At 50.9% G+C, this 14,675-nt stretch overlaps 2 protein-coding genes across 2 annotated transcripts in view; one reads left to right on the forward strand and one right to left on the reverse strand.

The window, feature by feature from the left end:
- Window positions 1–4: 4 nt before the first annotated feature.
- On the forward strand, window positions 5–142 carry TIMM13 (translocase of inner mitochondrial membrane 13 homolog (yeast); the record flags this gene model as incomplete). Its single annotated transcript, XM_010293781.1, has 1 exon — window positions 5–142. A coding segment is annotated over one exon (138 nt), but the record flags the coding sequence as incomplete, so codon positions are not given.
- A 2,145-nt stretch (window positions 143–2,287) lies between these two features.
- TMPRSS9 (transmembrane protease, serine 9) overlaps window positions 2,288–14,675 on the reverse strand; it is a 14,488-nt gene continuing 2,100 nt past the window's right edge. The window contains 16 exon segments of the mRNA XM_010293780.1: window positions 2,288–2,691; window positions 3,178–3,314; window positions 3,852–4,117; window positions 4,445–4,616; window positions 5,262–5,378; window positions 5,471–5,831; window positions 6,154–6,290; window positions 6,993–7,264; window positions 8,746–8,917; window positions 9,735–10,056; window positions 11,266–11,402; window positions 11,580–11,854; window positions 12,107–12,278; window positions 12,856–12,969; window positions 13,310–13,351; window positions 14,485–14,660. Coding sequence (XP_010292082.1) covers window positions 2,530–2,691; window positions 3,178–3,314; window positions 3,852–4,117; window positions 4,445–4,616; window positions 5,262–5,378; window positions 5,471–5,831; window positions 6,154–6,290; window positions 6,993–7,264; window positions 8,746–8,917; window positions 9,735–10,056; window positions 11,266–11,402; window positions 11,580–11,854; window positions 12,107–12,278; window positions 12,856–12,969; window positions 13,310–13,351; window positions 14,485–14,660 — 3,034 coding nt within the window. The 3' untranslated portion in view covers window positions 2,288–2,529.

Genomic DNA, 14,675 nt, shown 5'->3' on the forward strand with positions numbered 1-14,675 from the left:
CGGGCTACCCCCCGGGGCGACCGCTGAGGACTCTGTCCCGCAGAAGTGCATCGCCATGTGCATGGACCGGTACATGGACGCCTGGAACACGGTTTCCCGAGCCTACAACTCTCGGCTGCAGCGGGAGAGAGCCAACATGTGAAGCGCCCTGGCTCCTGGACCTGGGAGGGACCATGTGGGGAAGGGACAAGCGGACAGTCCAGGTGGTTGGGGGCAAGATCCTGCTGCCTTTCCAGCCCCTGCCATGGCAGAGTAATAAACCCTAGCTGAACCTTTTGCATCCGCTGGCTTTTATTAGCACCAACCCCAGGAGTGAGTGAATTTTCCAGCCTTGAGAGCCACCGTGAGCTGCTTGGTTTGCCTCATGCCCTTCCCAACTGTCCAGACTGGCCAAGGCATATAGCAGCTGATAAATTCCTGCTATCTGCAAGAGGCAAGGAGCCTTCTGTGGAAAAGGGGGGCCAAGCAAGCAACACAGTTACATTGCCCAGGAAGCAAGCATGGACCCTGATGGCTCATCAGATAGTTACCTGCTCCCTTTTTGTCAGTGGAAAAGCTGCCATAAGATGCTCCACGTGCTACACTTGGCTCTTTCTTCCCTTGTATTCCTACAGTTGTATGTGGGTTCACTTTTGGGCTTGTAGGCTTTGACTGAGCTCAAGCAGTGTGTTGGAGAGCAGGGGTGCTCTTATAAGGTTTGCAGCATGGCCTTGCAAGTAGTTGTACAAGCACAGCTGGGGATGAAAAGGGCTGGGAAGTACTTAGGTTGATTTCTTTGTAGAATAAAATGTGTTGTGTGGCTGTGATGATATTCTGAAACTTCTGGTTTGGCTCTGGTACAGGCGTTCCATCTTGGAGCCTGCCTTCTAGGCAGCATTTTTTTGAGGGAGGAGCACTTGGGGCTGAGCTCTGTATTGTTCTTGGCTTATACACCTCTCCTGGAAATGTCGGCCTACACTGTGTAGTCAGCAGTGTGCACAGCAGCTGGAAGAGGAGAGTGTTGGATGTTAAAAATGCCTGTGCCCCTGTAGTGAGATTTTTGAAATCCCTTCTTTTGAAGCTCTTCTGTATTTATAAAATATTTCACTGTTTGTTCGGGCAGGGAGACAGACTGGAAGGATGACATCTCTTAGCTGCTAGGACATTCAAAGGGATGTGGGAGAACCTGATTTTATTTAACCTCCCAGTGATGTGGTGGCTTCTATGAAGGACTGAAGTGTTCTCACACAAGGTAAACTATTAGGAGATAACGGGATATTTGGACTATTGAAACTGAACTGGAGTGTCCCATCCAGATTGGGCAGAATGACTACTTGAAAATAAAGTGCTTTCCAGCCATGTTTACTTAGGGGCCTTTTGACTGTTCTTGATGGCTGTATGACTTTTGTGGTACTGGCTGTCAGCAGTCCTGTTTCATTGATGGGAGCATCCCACAAATGTTCCAGGCACGGATCTGAACCCACCTTGAGCTGGGCCGTGCCTGGAAGCCAGGACTCCCATCTTGCTAGTGCTTTAGCTGGGAAAGTGGTGGATCTCACTGCCAGCTGGGTTGGGAAAGAAGAAACCTGTTGCTGTATTCAAATGCAGAGCTTAAGAGCCAAAGGCTAGGAAGGGATTTGGGTTCCTAGCTGCTGTTCAGTTTTGGTGATTGAATCTATGAAGAGATGTCTAAGTCTGCCCAAGACTTGACATATGAGCTCTGCAGCAGTTTTTTTCTTGTGAACAAAGGTGTCTTGTGTGCCTTATGCTGGCTAGTGGGACCTGACTTCCCACTGAAGGAGTTGTATACTTGGGCCACTAGCTAAGCACTTTGAGTTTTTTGCACCTATCTTAACCAGAATGGTGGTCTGTGTGGCTATGCCTTAATCTTTGTCAATTTAATCGCCTTTTCCCTTATGCAAAGGGAGCTGGGGGCCTGGGGGATGTGAGAAGCCTGTCCTGATTCTCTAATACAGATGAGAGCCTGTGCAGTCTTGAGTCTTAAGTGTTTTAGATGTACCTTCTCTTGTGATCAAATTGCTTATTAGCATTGAGTGGAAACAGTAGCATACTCTTTCCAAAAGCCATTGCACAACATAAAAGCTCCATGAAGGCAGTGAAGCCTGAGGTTTCTGCAAGGGCCTAACTCTGGGCTGGGATGAAGTTCACTTTCTCTTGGCTTGGCTTTGGGATGACGGCTGATAGAGAGAAGTCAACCAAACTACATGAATCTTTGGCAGATGTTTTGGGCACCTCTCCAACTAGAAAGGCCACGTTTTAATGCGTAGGATATTTGGCCAGGTCTTAAGATGGGACAGGCCTCATTTATTTATAGAAAATATCTAGTCTTGTATGCAAAGCAGTTGTCAAATGCCCTGGTGTCACAACTGCAGTGGATCACACAACACTGGCATTTGCTTAATACCTGCACACCATCTTCACCACTTTGCAGCATCAAAAAAAATGTACAATAGCTGAGGGTGTGGTTAGTGCATCCTCTGGCAATTACTCCTCTCATTTGTCGCCTTCCCTGAGGGGTGAAATGCAGCTTCAGAGCTTGAGGTTCTGCGCAATCCAGCCCTGGACAGCTGTGACTTTGGTGTAGACACCAGGGAAATATGGCCTGGCACAGCCATAGCCCCAGCTTGTGATTCCTGCTAGAAACCACTTCCCTGAGGGTTCTTTACATGCCAGTGGCCCACCTGCATCACCCTGCAGAGAGAGGAAAAGGGTCTTGTATCAAGTCAAAAAGGCAGCCCAGCCCCCCAGCTGTGAGATATTCTTTCTCTCTGGGACATAGGAGCATTTGCCATCCTGTTCCCCACCTCCCCAGGAGCCTGCTTCCAAGCTGGAGGATTGCTCAGTGATGTATGGACAATCTAAGGTTGGCGTTCTGGAACATGGAAGAGTGTGTTCAGAGGCACAACAGGGTCAGGAAACAGGCTCCATGGTTATTCCTGTGTTCTCTTGCTTGGCATTACATCTCTGCATGTTTCCCTGACCTGTCACAGGTTGGTGGCGCAAGCACAACGAGGTGTATGCAGGATGGACTTGGATAATGGAAACAGCCAGTCGAGATGGATGGACAGACAGAGGGCTGAGCTAGGGGAGGCAGGGCAAGGCCCTCCTGAGATAGCCCGGGGACTTTGGACAAGTTTGCTCTGTCCCAGCTGCAGCATTTGCTGCTCTCACACTCACTGAACAACTGTCGACGGTGCCCTGTGGGAAACCGGCACACACCATCCTGCTGCTGATCTGGACAGGGTAGAACTTTTTGCAGGCCTGGTCTCCAATCATGTTCACTGCTGCTTTTTGCAGATGCTTTGACATGACACCTGAGGAGACAAGTATCACTGTTAGGTTAGTGCAGAGCACGTGAGAAGCAGCAAGCATGTGTAGGAGTGGGGTCTATGTGACTATGCTTGCTCGCCAAAGGGAGACACCTGCACTGGGAAAGTGAATCAGGCCTGGCTCCTTCCCAGCAGACCAAGCACAGGAACGTCCCTTTGGTGTGTAGCTTGTCAGGCAGCTCAGATGACCAGAGAGAAATGGTATCAAGGTGGTCCTTATACTGCAGGAGCACAGCTGGAACAGCTGCTAGAGGGATGGGGAGCACAGTGGCTGGCATGTAGAAAGCTTGGGAAGGCTGCAAGAGGGCAGAGGTGTACAAAATGGAAGAGTGCATTGCATGGTGGCTGGAGAGGAGATTGTAGTGACACCAGGCCTTGCCCAGGTTGGTATCCTCTGCAGGGTCTGGCCTGGTGTAGGGAGTGCTTGGGGCAGTGGAGTAGGAATCATAGATATTCGGGCTCATAGGGTAGGCGGCATTAGCTTGGCTATCATAGATGTGAGTGAGCCCTCTTAGCCAGTACCTCCTTCCTTTGTGGAGCCCCAGCCTGTGATGAAGCATCTGGCTCCTTCATGGAAGATGTGTGAATTGTCTGGGAGACATATAGGTTTGATGGTGTTGCTGAACCTGACAGGCATGTTCAGCTCTAGCAGTGCCACATCATAGTCCAGGCTGTAGATGTTGTAAAAAGGGTGCTTGTAGATACGGAATATTTTCTCCATTTTGCCATCGATGCCACTCAGGAAGGGTGTTCCTAGAAAGGCCACCCACATTTCAGGGTCACTGTAACTGCAGAAAGACAGTAAACCTGGCTGTTAGGAGCATGGCGACACAACAAGGACCGTTCCTCCACTTGTGGGGCTGGGATGTGCTATGGCCACACCTTGTGAGGCCAGGACCCCTGTCTCCATCACACTGTGGACATACCCGGGCTTTGTTCCACTCATTCCTCTTCACACTTACCTGCAGGGTTGCATCTGTAATAGGGAGAGTGTGCTTCCAGTGGGGCACAGCATCCCAGCCATGGTACTGGACTGCGAGGAAGGGGAAGGGCAGGTGGGCTGACGGGAATGAGGCCAAGAGCCAGCTGGCTTCACTAGCCCATCTCAGACTTACATATCAAAGCAGTGAGCTGCAGAGAGCAGCCACCGGTCAGCAATGAGGACAGCCCCACACTTGTGCTCCTTCCGCCGAAGCCAGAGACTGACTTGCCAAGGCCATTCCCCCTGAGCCGCAGTGCTGCCACCCACGATCTTGCTGAAGGCCAGAGCAGTTGTTAAGCCACAGTCTGGGACAGAAGAAGAGGCACCGTGGTTTTAAGTAACTATCAGTGAAAGGGATATTTGCCCTCCTTCCATAGCCCGTGTCGTGGGGCAGCCTTCTGGGGATACATACGCAGGGTGGTAGTGATGAATTTCATTCACTCATCTGAGGCAAGACTTGGCAGACATGGTATGGTTTGGGAGCTTTTACTTGTTATCACAGATCCCACCTTCCAGGGATGTGGACGTGAGGAGGGGCCATTTGGATGGACTGGCTGAGCTGTCACACAGCAAGGAATGTGCAGTCCAAGGAGCAGTCCCAGGGATGACAAGGCATCTTCTGTGCTGCCACATTGTGCAGAGATGTCTTGCCAGCTTGTACTAGCAGACTGACTGGCCAGTGTGTGCTGGGAAATGGGTACTAAAGTTTATAGTATAGGAGGAGAGGCCACATTGCCTGGCAGAAAGTTTGGACCCTGTTCATCCAGCTTTATCTTGTTACAGGCTCTGGCAGACCAAGTAGGATCTGGACCACAAGGGGCTGGCCCAGGCCCCTAGTGTACAATGTGGGGCCCAAGACAGCCCATGTGAAGTTGGTGGGTTACACTGGGGAGTTTGGGTAATGTAGAATAAGGCTGGGCAGCAGTTGCAGGCTGCAAAGCAGTACTCACCGCAGTTGCGCTCGTCAAAGCCGTTGCTGCAGTCAACAATGCCATCACATTTGGGATTTTCTTTTCCAATGCAGACCTTGCTGGAACACTTGAAGGTGAGGCTGGTACAAGGCACCACTGGAAGGCAGTAACCCATGGCCTGTCAGTACCCTCTATGCTGGGGTTGGAGGTTCCTACCAACATGTCAATAAACCTGTCATCAATTTTACCTGGGGTTTGGGTGGGCTTGGAAGGTTCAGTGGTTTTCAGGGCTGTGGAGATTTCTTTCATGGTTGTGGTCATCTTCATCCCCATGGTGGTTCTGTTGATTGGACTTGCAGCTGTTGCGCTGGGCTGGTGGGTGAGGATGGTGCTAGTAGAAGTTCTAGTGATGGCTGAACTGGAAGGGCTGCCTGTGCCAGGGCTGGGCAACTGTGAGATGGTATCCAGGATCCAGTCTTTGAGTTTGGTAATTCTGGAGTACACACCAGGTTTTGTAGCCTGCGCACAACCAATTCCCCAACTCACGATGCCAGCCAGATAAAACACTCCCGGGGTCACCTCACAGGCCAAGGGTCCACCTGAATCTCCCTGAGGAAGAAGCAAGGCAATGGCTGGTCAGCCCAGTCTCCCTAAGAGAGGTCTACATGGTGCTGCCCCTCAGCCACACTGGGAGGACCTAGCTAGCCCCAAACTCTTCTTTCTCCAGCCCCACAGGGCTGTCTGCTGCCATGTGGTGTGTGTGCAAGACACGAATGTGCAGAGGCTGAAACTTTTTTGAGCTAAGGTACATATGGATTACAGCCTGGCCACAGCAGCTCAGTAAATATTTCCCAAGGATGTGCTGAGGCTGTGAGTTATCCCAGCTTTCTGGAACAATCCACAGAGGAGTAGAGAAATCCCAGACTCTTACCTGGCATGAGTCTATCTTCCCCTCCAGGAAGCCAGCACAGATCATGCTGTCAGTGAGGGAGAAGTTATAGAGGAAGTTGCAGGTCTTCTGGTCTATGATGCCCACAGAGGCTTTCTGCAGGATCTCAGGCTTGGTGACTGCACGAGAACCATGGGATTAGTGACTGCAGCAGAGGGAAGTGGGAGCTAATGGCTTTTAGACTGACCCAACACATATTTCAGGAAAACAGGCTCTAATCCCACACAGTCCTATATGAGCTACTCTCCTAGCAGCCCTGCAGCTTCTGGCTCCCCCCAGGGTGCAGTTTCATACCTGTGCAAAGGATATTGCACACAGGCAGCAAGTTTCTGTTGTTTTGACAGCTTGTGGGCCCCTGGTCAACTGTTAGAGGGACAGTAGGGCTTCTTTGGTAGCACACATGCCACCCTCAGACCTTCTATCTACAATGGGATCTTTGCCTTTTCTAATTGCTTGAAACATCTTTGGTTTCTGAGGCTGGCATACTGTCCTGCCAGAGCTACAGCAGGCCACTGAGGCAGTGCCCCACTCTTGCTTAACATGGGAGAACTGCTGAGGTGAGCCCAGCAGGTTTCTCCTGGTTCCTGCCAAGCTGCTTTCTCCATTTGTTTGCTGGTGGCTCTTAAATAACTGTGGTTTAAGGTAGTGCTCTGTGTGCCCCTATTCTCACTTATTCTTGTGTTTCTCAGTTCCTGACTGTCCCTGTTACTGTCCCCTGTCCTGTATGCTCCCAGGACTGTCTGGGTCACAGTGGCACAGGCTTTGCTGCTGAGCCTGCCTCTGCTACGGAGCAAATCAACTGGTAATGCATCATTGCTTACCGTTCCCTTCTTGGAGGTTACCCCACCCAGAAATGATGCATTTCTTGCCAACAGGAAACTTCTGCACAGCAAGTGGGAGACAGATGGGCTGGATGTATTTGTTGAAGAGAAGAGGTCTTGCCAGTTCAAGTACAGCCACATCAAAGTCCAGGATAATAGGGTTGAACAGGGGATGTTGGATCACTCTTGTTACATTGACTTTCACTGCATTCCCATCTGTTCCATTTAGTGATGTTGTGCCCACGTAGGCTTTGATCTCTTCTGGATTTGTCCTGCAAATACATAAGCCTAAGCATGCATGCTCACACACATACGCCTAGCGTGAATTCTGACATTTAAACTGCAGACAACTTTAAATGATCAGGGTTTGAAACCTTAACTTTACCAAAGCAGAGCCCAGCACACAGAAGAGCAGCTCTGCTAAATCAGGCCCAAAGAACTGTTTCCAGCAGTGGCACATGTTGGATGTCTCCTGAAGAGCAGTTAAGCATGTAGTAATCCTCTCCTTACCTCCAGAAATTGGTGATTTCAGGAGTGTTCTGGCACACAGATGGTGTCTCTGTATTCAGTAGGTCTTGATGGATTTTTGGGTTTTATTTTAATTTTTCTAGAGTTGTGTTTTATTCCTCTTTTTTTAAACCCATGTGGATTTTAAACATTCAGTTTAATGACATTTATGAAGAACTGCTTCCTTTTGCTTGTTTTCCACCTGCTTTTGGTGGTTGTTTGATATCCTAGAAAAACAGTAAGAAGGTATTCCCCAAACACTTTGTCTCTATGCTTCGCAATTGTATAGTCCCTTTCACACACTCCCTTCCCACCTAGTTGTCTCTTTTCCCAAGTCTAGCCTGATCTATTTTGTCATGCTTGTTATGGATGCTGTTCCGCACCCAGCTCATCCTTGTGTCTTGTGTTAGCCTTTTTACAATATGTTATTCTAGCACTGAATGCAATGTTTGAGTATTCGGTATGCTGTGGATTACCAGCAACATACTGGTAATCTCATCTCAGTTGTTTTTCTAATAATTACTAGCATTCACTTGCTCTTTAATTGCCACTGCCCACAGAACTGCTGTTCTCATGGCAATATCCACAGTATTTTTGACCTCTTTTTTTCTGAATGGTAAAGCTGATGGAGACCCATCATCATCTGCAGAGAGATAGCACTGCCTTTTTGCTATGTGCCTCAGTTCACACTTGCCTACCTTGCTTTTCACATGCTGCTTTATTGACCAGCATAAGGTTTTCTTGAAACTCTTCATAGTTAGTCCCTCACCTTTTCTGCCTTCAGAATTTTTATTCTTGACAAACATTATTCTCTTGCTACTCATTTCTTTAGGTTATTTATAAATCTGGGCTTGGGCTCTTGCTGTTTTACAGAACTATGCAGGACTGAACTGACCACATGTTTCTATTTATTTCCTATATTACAGCCAATTTTTAAAGTTAAATATCTTGAAGAAACTCTCTTGTGGCACCTGTCCTTTCCCATGCCTGTTAAATGTGTTGTCCTTGCTCCCTGCCCAGGCTACTGTAACCTTTCCCTGCCTCATCCCAGCCTCTCCACAAAACCCTTTTTACTATGAATCTCTAGCTATAACAAAAATTAATGTCCAATGTGTGTTCTTGTTTTTCTGCAGTGACTCCAGTGCCACAGCTATGGGTTTGGCTACACAGCTGCATAGAGCTGCACAGCTCTGTGCCGCTGGGCAGGCATGCTGGGACAGCAGTGCTAGCAGGGATGCACTCTTACTCATTGAAGCAGTGAGCTGCCGACAGCAGCCAGCGGTCCCCAATTATGGTGGCTCCACAGAAATGCCTTGAGTCTTCTTTCAGGCTGACTTGCCAGGGGATCTCTCCTCTGGAAGCATCTGTTCCTCCCACAATCTTGCTGGATTTAGAGAACCCGGGTCGTCCTCCACACTCTGAACAAAAGCCAAAGCATGACTTGTGAGTACTCCTAGCAGAAGACCAGCAAGGAGAGACTTTTGTTCTTCCTGACCAGTAAGTCTGAGCAGGGTCAGGTCAGGGCTGAAGTGTGAGGCATCTGCCCAAGCTCTGCCTGCTGATCATGGCAGTCCCTGATGGTGGCTGTGCACAGCCATACACAGGCTTTCACCCTAACTGCTGTTCTGCATCTTGCTCTCAGCAAGTCTTTAATCCTGTGCCTTTCTCAAAGGCCGAATAACCAGCAGCTCTGTGCCTCTTTGCCTTGCCATTCCAGACAAAAAGTTAATCCTAAATTTAGAAAAATACCCTACACCTGTATCTCCCTACAGAGGTGCTGGGAAGGCTCCTTGGAGCTCCATAGACACCTGCTCCCCTTCAGGGAGAAGATGCATGGCTGCTGTGAAATTGCAGCCGTCAACTTTGAACTGCTGGGAGATCCTTAGGTAGCAAACAAAAGTGAGTGGTTGACAGGTAAAACAGTGTCAGATGCTGCTGTGCCTTAGTACCTTGTCCTGGCCCTGCTGGAGCAAACCAATTAGACAAAGGACAAAAATACATATTCAGTTGCATAAGCAAAAGAACCCATGAAACTCATCTGCACAGGTACTGAGTGATTTTGCCAGGCTGCTCTGGGCTGAGCTGGGGCAGCAGATAGTGTCACTTGTGCCTTGGCCCTTAGCACTTGGGCAAGAATTGTGTGGGTCACCCTACTGAAGGTCATTTCACCTCAGCGGAAGAACAAACCTGACATATGGACCTGACAAGGTGCACCCACCCTGTGTGTGCTCATACCTTGTGGTCTCGATGCAGTCACTGGCTTGCTGGCAGCTGGGGCTGGTGAAATGGTGGGGATTGCTCTGGTGGTGGTGGTGGTGTTGAGCTCTTCAGAGCTGACCACGTTACTATTAGTACTGGAGTGTACTGGAGGGACAGTATGGGCTATGGAGGTGGGGAAGGCAGAAATAGCATCCAAGATCCAGTCTCTGAGCTTGGTAACACGTGTGTAAACCCCAGGACGCCTGGCTTCAGCACATCCAATTCCCCAACTCACAATTCCTGCCAGGAAAAACTTGCCAGATGGTTCTTCGCAAACCAGAGGCCCACCAGAGTCACCCTGCAAGAGAAGCCAGACAGTGAGCTCTCCATGGCCACCCTCAGCATACCTCTGCTAGACTGTGTCTCTCTGTCCCTGTGTGTCCCAGCTCACCTCTGCTTATTTGCACCAGCCTAGTGATGAGTGAATCATCTCCTGTGCTGGCCTTTGTGTGCTCCTCTATGTGAACACACTGTCCTGCTATTAAGCAGTAGCCTTGTGCCCTTGATATGCCAAGAGCACAAGGACATCCACCATAAAATCTAGGGTAAGCATTTCTACTGGTTTAATCATCTGTTGCTGTTCTTAAAGGTTAAGCCCGGCAGCCCCTAAACAGCCAGATGATGGGTGTTCATTGCACGATACGCAACCCAGGGAGACAATGCTAACCTTTGCATTATGTTTTCTTGGTTTGGCCTATGGTTCCCTGCTGAATTCTTTGGTACTGTGGAGCCATACAAGTGTCACTGATGTAGGACATGTGGTGTCTGTGAAGCTGGCAGCACCTTCTGGGGGTTGGATTGCTCTAGGTGAATAATGAGTAATTGGATGAGTCATGTTTATCATCCAACCTTGAATCTTCTATTCTTGGGCCGCTTCGCCGGTGTTTGTGCTATATTTGGTGCAGAAAATTGAAGTGCTACTACTAGAGAAGTGCAGTTTTGCTCAGCTGGTGGCTGTGGGTGTGAAGGGCCGTGCGAAACCACAGGGACAGCCATGGAAATCACAGTCCACCAACACAACACAGATCAACACAGTCCTTATCTCCCCACAGATTGTGAAAGGCAGGATTTTCTCCAGCTGACCACTTGCAAATCCAGACTGGATAAAGGCTAACTAGGGAAAACACCAAGTTGTTCACCAAAAACTGTTGTGTATGTTTTAGTTTCCACTGCTGCCCTTTGCCACCTGGGTTTTGATCTGAGGACCTGACAGCTACGTTGGTAGGCACCAGCCCTGATGACAGCTCTGGAAGTAGAGAAAAATAGTTAACTAGCCAAAAGAGCCCCTTAAACTCTGCTCTAAGCACTAGAGAAAATATCCTCATTTTTGTCTTCTGCAGTCCCTGATATGTGCTTCAGCCCAAGGCATGGCCTCAAACCTTGGGGGGAAACTGTGACTACAGACAGATCCTGATCCTGCTTCTTAGAAGTGCTGCTTGGTGCATACTGGGAGGGAGGAAAAGACTCATTGCAGGGAGGTGTGCCAGCTTCCCTGGGCAAAGTTTACCTGGCAGGAGTCGATTTTCCCCTCTAGGTAGCCAGCACACAGCATCCTGTCTGTGAGGACGTGGCTGTAGAGGCTGGAGCACAGTGTCTGATCCAGCAGCTCCACTGTTGCTTTCTGCAGGAACTCAGGTTTCACCACTAAACAAGAAAGATGTGACTGTCAGCTCACTGCAGGGAGCCTTTCATGGGACCAGCTCCCCATGTTACAGCTCAGTCTGGCTGTCCGGAGCATGGCCTGAGTTCCCTTCCATGGTGCCTCCTGCACCACTCACGCCCCACTCACACCTCATCTGCCACCTGCTGTGCTGTGCTTACAGAAATCCTCCTTGAGGTAGCCCCAGCCGGAGATAAGGCACTTCTTGCTGGTGGGGAAGTGATGCCCAGCGTCTGGCAGGCACACAGGCTGGATGTACTTAGTGAAGGCCACAGGTCTCTTCAGCTCCAGCACAGCCACATCATAGTCAGCTGTGTCAGCGTTGTAGGAGGGGTGCAGGATGATCCGCGCAATGCCCATTTTCACTGCACTGCTGTCCGAGCCTCTGAGGGAGGTGGTCCCTGTGTAAGCTGCCCACATGGCTGGGTCCTGAAACCTGGAAAAGAGACAGCCAGGACCGTGTGAGCCTGCAGCCACAGCATCGCCCTGCAAACCAGAGCCGCTTGGTGCTGCCTCCTGCTCGTTCTGCCAGCCGCCCTGGGACAGGAGGTCTCTGTGGTTTAATCTGGTAGAGGAAGGAAACCAGGCATGATGGGGCAGTGTGGTACAGCAGGAGCTTGGGCCGGAAGATGCAGCAGCATTTGGAAACCTGGGAGGGCGGGGGGCAGGTAGCGTGGCTGGAGCTTACTCAGTAAAGCAGTGAGCGGCAGACACCAGCCACTTCTCTGTGAGGACTGCAGCGCCGCAGAAGTGCTCATTGTTCTCTCGCAGGCTGACTTGCCACGGGAACTCCCCTCTGGATGCCTCTGAGCCTCCGACTATCCTGGTGGCAGTCTGCATGGCAGGGCGGCTCCCACAGTCTGAAAGGGGGGAGAAAGCCAGGGCGTCAGGATCATGCCAGCTGTGCCCCAGTAAAGTGCTCTGGAGGGCAAGTGGGAAAAGCTCCTTCAGCTTTGTGCATGCTCCCAGCACATACTCAAGCAGCAGGACATTGCCAGGGATGTCACAGGGCAGACTTTAACCTGCAGGCTTGGAAAAGAGCACTGCAAAGCACTGGCCCATCATGGCAACCTCCTTGAAACTCTTCTAAAGCAAGAAATTCTGGAGAGAAATATCTCAGCTAGTTCACAAGCTCAGACATTGCCTTGTGATCTGCTCCCAGCAGCTCATGGGCATGTGGTGCCTTCCCAGCATGCCAGCCCACCAGGAAGGTGGGCCTTGTCATGACCCTTTACACTTGGTGGTGGGACCAAGGTGTTTCTAGGATACAATTCCCCTCATCCTGATGCAGACATCTACTATTGGCCTGACAAGCTGTGCCATGTCCTTGGCTCTCTTCAGTGCCCAGAAGCCCAGTGGTGTTACAGCTGTCAAGATCTGCAGCAGTGGGTTGTGGCCCGTCACCCCTGTCCAGGAGACCTGCTGCGAAAGACTCACCACAGCCCCTTTCATCAGAGGCATCAGCACAGTCTTTTTGGCCGTCACATTCAGGGTTTTCTTTCCACACACACTGGATGTTGAGGCAAGTGAACGTGCCTCCAGGGCAGCTCCCTGGGGACAGCAAGGCTTGAGTCACTTGGGTCTTCTACATCCCTCCCAGCAACTGTTCCCCAGCTTCCCCAGGGGCAACCACCACAGTGTCCTTGTTGCTCTGCTCCCTGGCAGTGCCAGTGTCCCTGTGGGATGGAGCTGTGAGCAGAGCTGCAGCTCTTGTTGAGCTTGCAGGGGGAAAGGGGTGCAGGGCCCTAGACCACCAGGTTATGAACAAGATGGGGCCCTAACACCTCATATCTACAGCCAGGCCACCAGTGAGGAGGAAGCTACAGGTCAGGCTGCAGAGCGCAGCCAAGGGAGCTGGGCTAGATGTCTGTTCCTGCTGCCTGGCTCTTACCTGATTTCAGTCCAGGTCTGTGGGGAGAAACCTCACTGGGACCTGTGACAAAGTGGAAGGAATGGGGATCAGTGAGGGCATCCCCGTCAGGGGCACAGGAGCTGCGTGCTGTCGTGGACTGTGCTGCTCCCAGGCCAGGGCTTCATCTTTTCCTCCTGCCTGGCACTTGCTTTCCCTGCCCCAGGCCAGCAGTGAGCTCCTGGCGCAGTTCCCTTCCCCGGGTCCTCAGCTGCTGCCCCGCGGGCACAGCGCGCAGCGCCGGAGCCGCGCTCTGCAGGCTGCCGGGGTGATCCCAGGCGCAGGGAGAAATTCCCAAGCGCTGCGGCAGGGAGCTGCCTCCCAGGGGCAGGCTCCAAGGCTGAAGCTATGCAGGGCTGTTGCCTAAAGCCAAGGGGTGTCTGTGCACCCTCCATTTGGGCTGCAAAAGGCTCCCAAAGATGCAGGGATCCTGCCCATCGTTGCAGGGACTGCAGAGGGAGCTGCAGAGGAACCCACACCTTCATGTTTCCAGACACATGATTTTTTAAATTGGCTGGACCCGGAGTCCTATGGTCATCTGCAACTCCACAGTCACTGAAGGAAAGGAGAGTTTCTAGTCAGGTGGTTTCAGAGAATAATTCAAATATGAGAAATATCTACCTAAGCAGGAATTATTGCTACAACTCTGAGGACTGCCTAAGGGTTGCTGTGCACTTGTAGGTGCAGACAACACAGCAATTAACCTCCTGAGGCTTGACCTCCTGACCCTCAGGCTGGTTCCAGGGCTGCAAGAAAAGCCAGAGAAGCTGCAATTTATGCTTTAGGCTCTGTTGTTGCTGCAGGCCCCCAAAGCTGCTCCTGCAGGTCAGAGAGCAGAGAACAGCATTAGCGTTGAAGGGGGACCTGGGGACTCCCCATGAATGTTTGTTCAGCAACCGCCAAGAGCTCAGCGTGTTACTGCTGCTGTTTTGTGAAGCTGGCAGCACCTGGGAGCCAGGCAAAGCATCTTTTGTTGGGTGCCTGGCAGAACCTCCGTTTCTAACGCTGCTGGGCATGAAGCCTTGACAATATCCAACGCTAAAGCCCTGCAGCAGTTTGGCTGAGACACAGTTTGTGATTTTGCTGGTGTGACCTTTGGTGCTAGAAGCACAGGCCACCTTGCTCTGGCTGCCCAGCAGTTTGTGGAAGGAGCATACCTGTAAGAGACACTGAGGATATAGTCCCATAGGCAGCCAGCGAGAGACCCTGCTCCTGCAGGGCAGCTGCCAGCCCGTGTCTGAGCGCTTCCTCCTCCATGGTAGAGCTCAGGGGCTGGGAATCCTGGGGGGCGAAGCGGAGGCGGAAACGAACAATCACACTTGAGTTTCAATTCCTCCCGGAAGCCAGA

Source organism: Phaethon lepturus, unplaced genomic scaffold, assembly GCF_000687285.1.
Source record: "Phaethon lepturus isolate BGI_N335 unplaced genomic scaffold, ASM68728v1 scaffold53398, whole genome shotgun sequence".
Lineage (NCBI taxonomy): Eukaryota > Metazoa > Chordata > Aves > Phaethontiformes > Phaethontidae > Phaethon > Phaethon lepturus.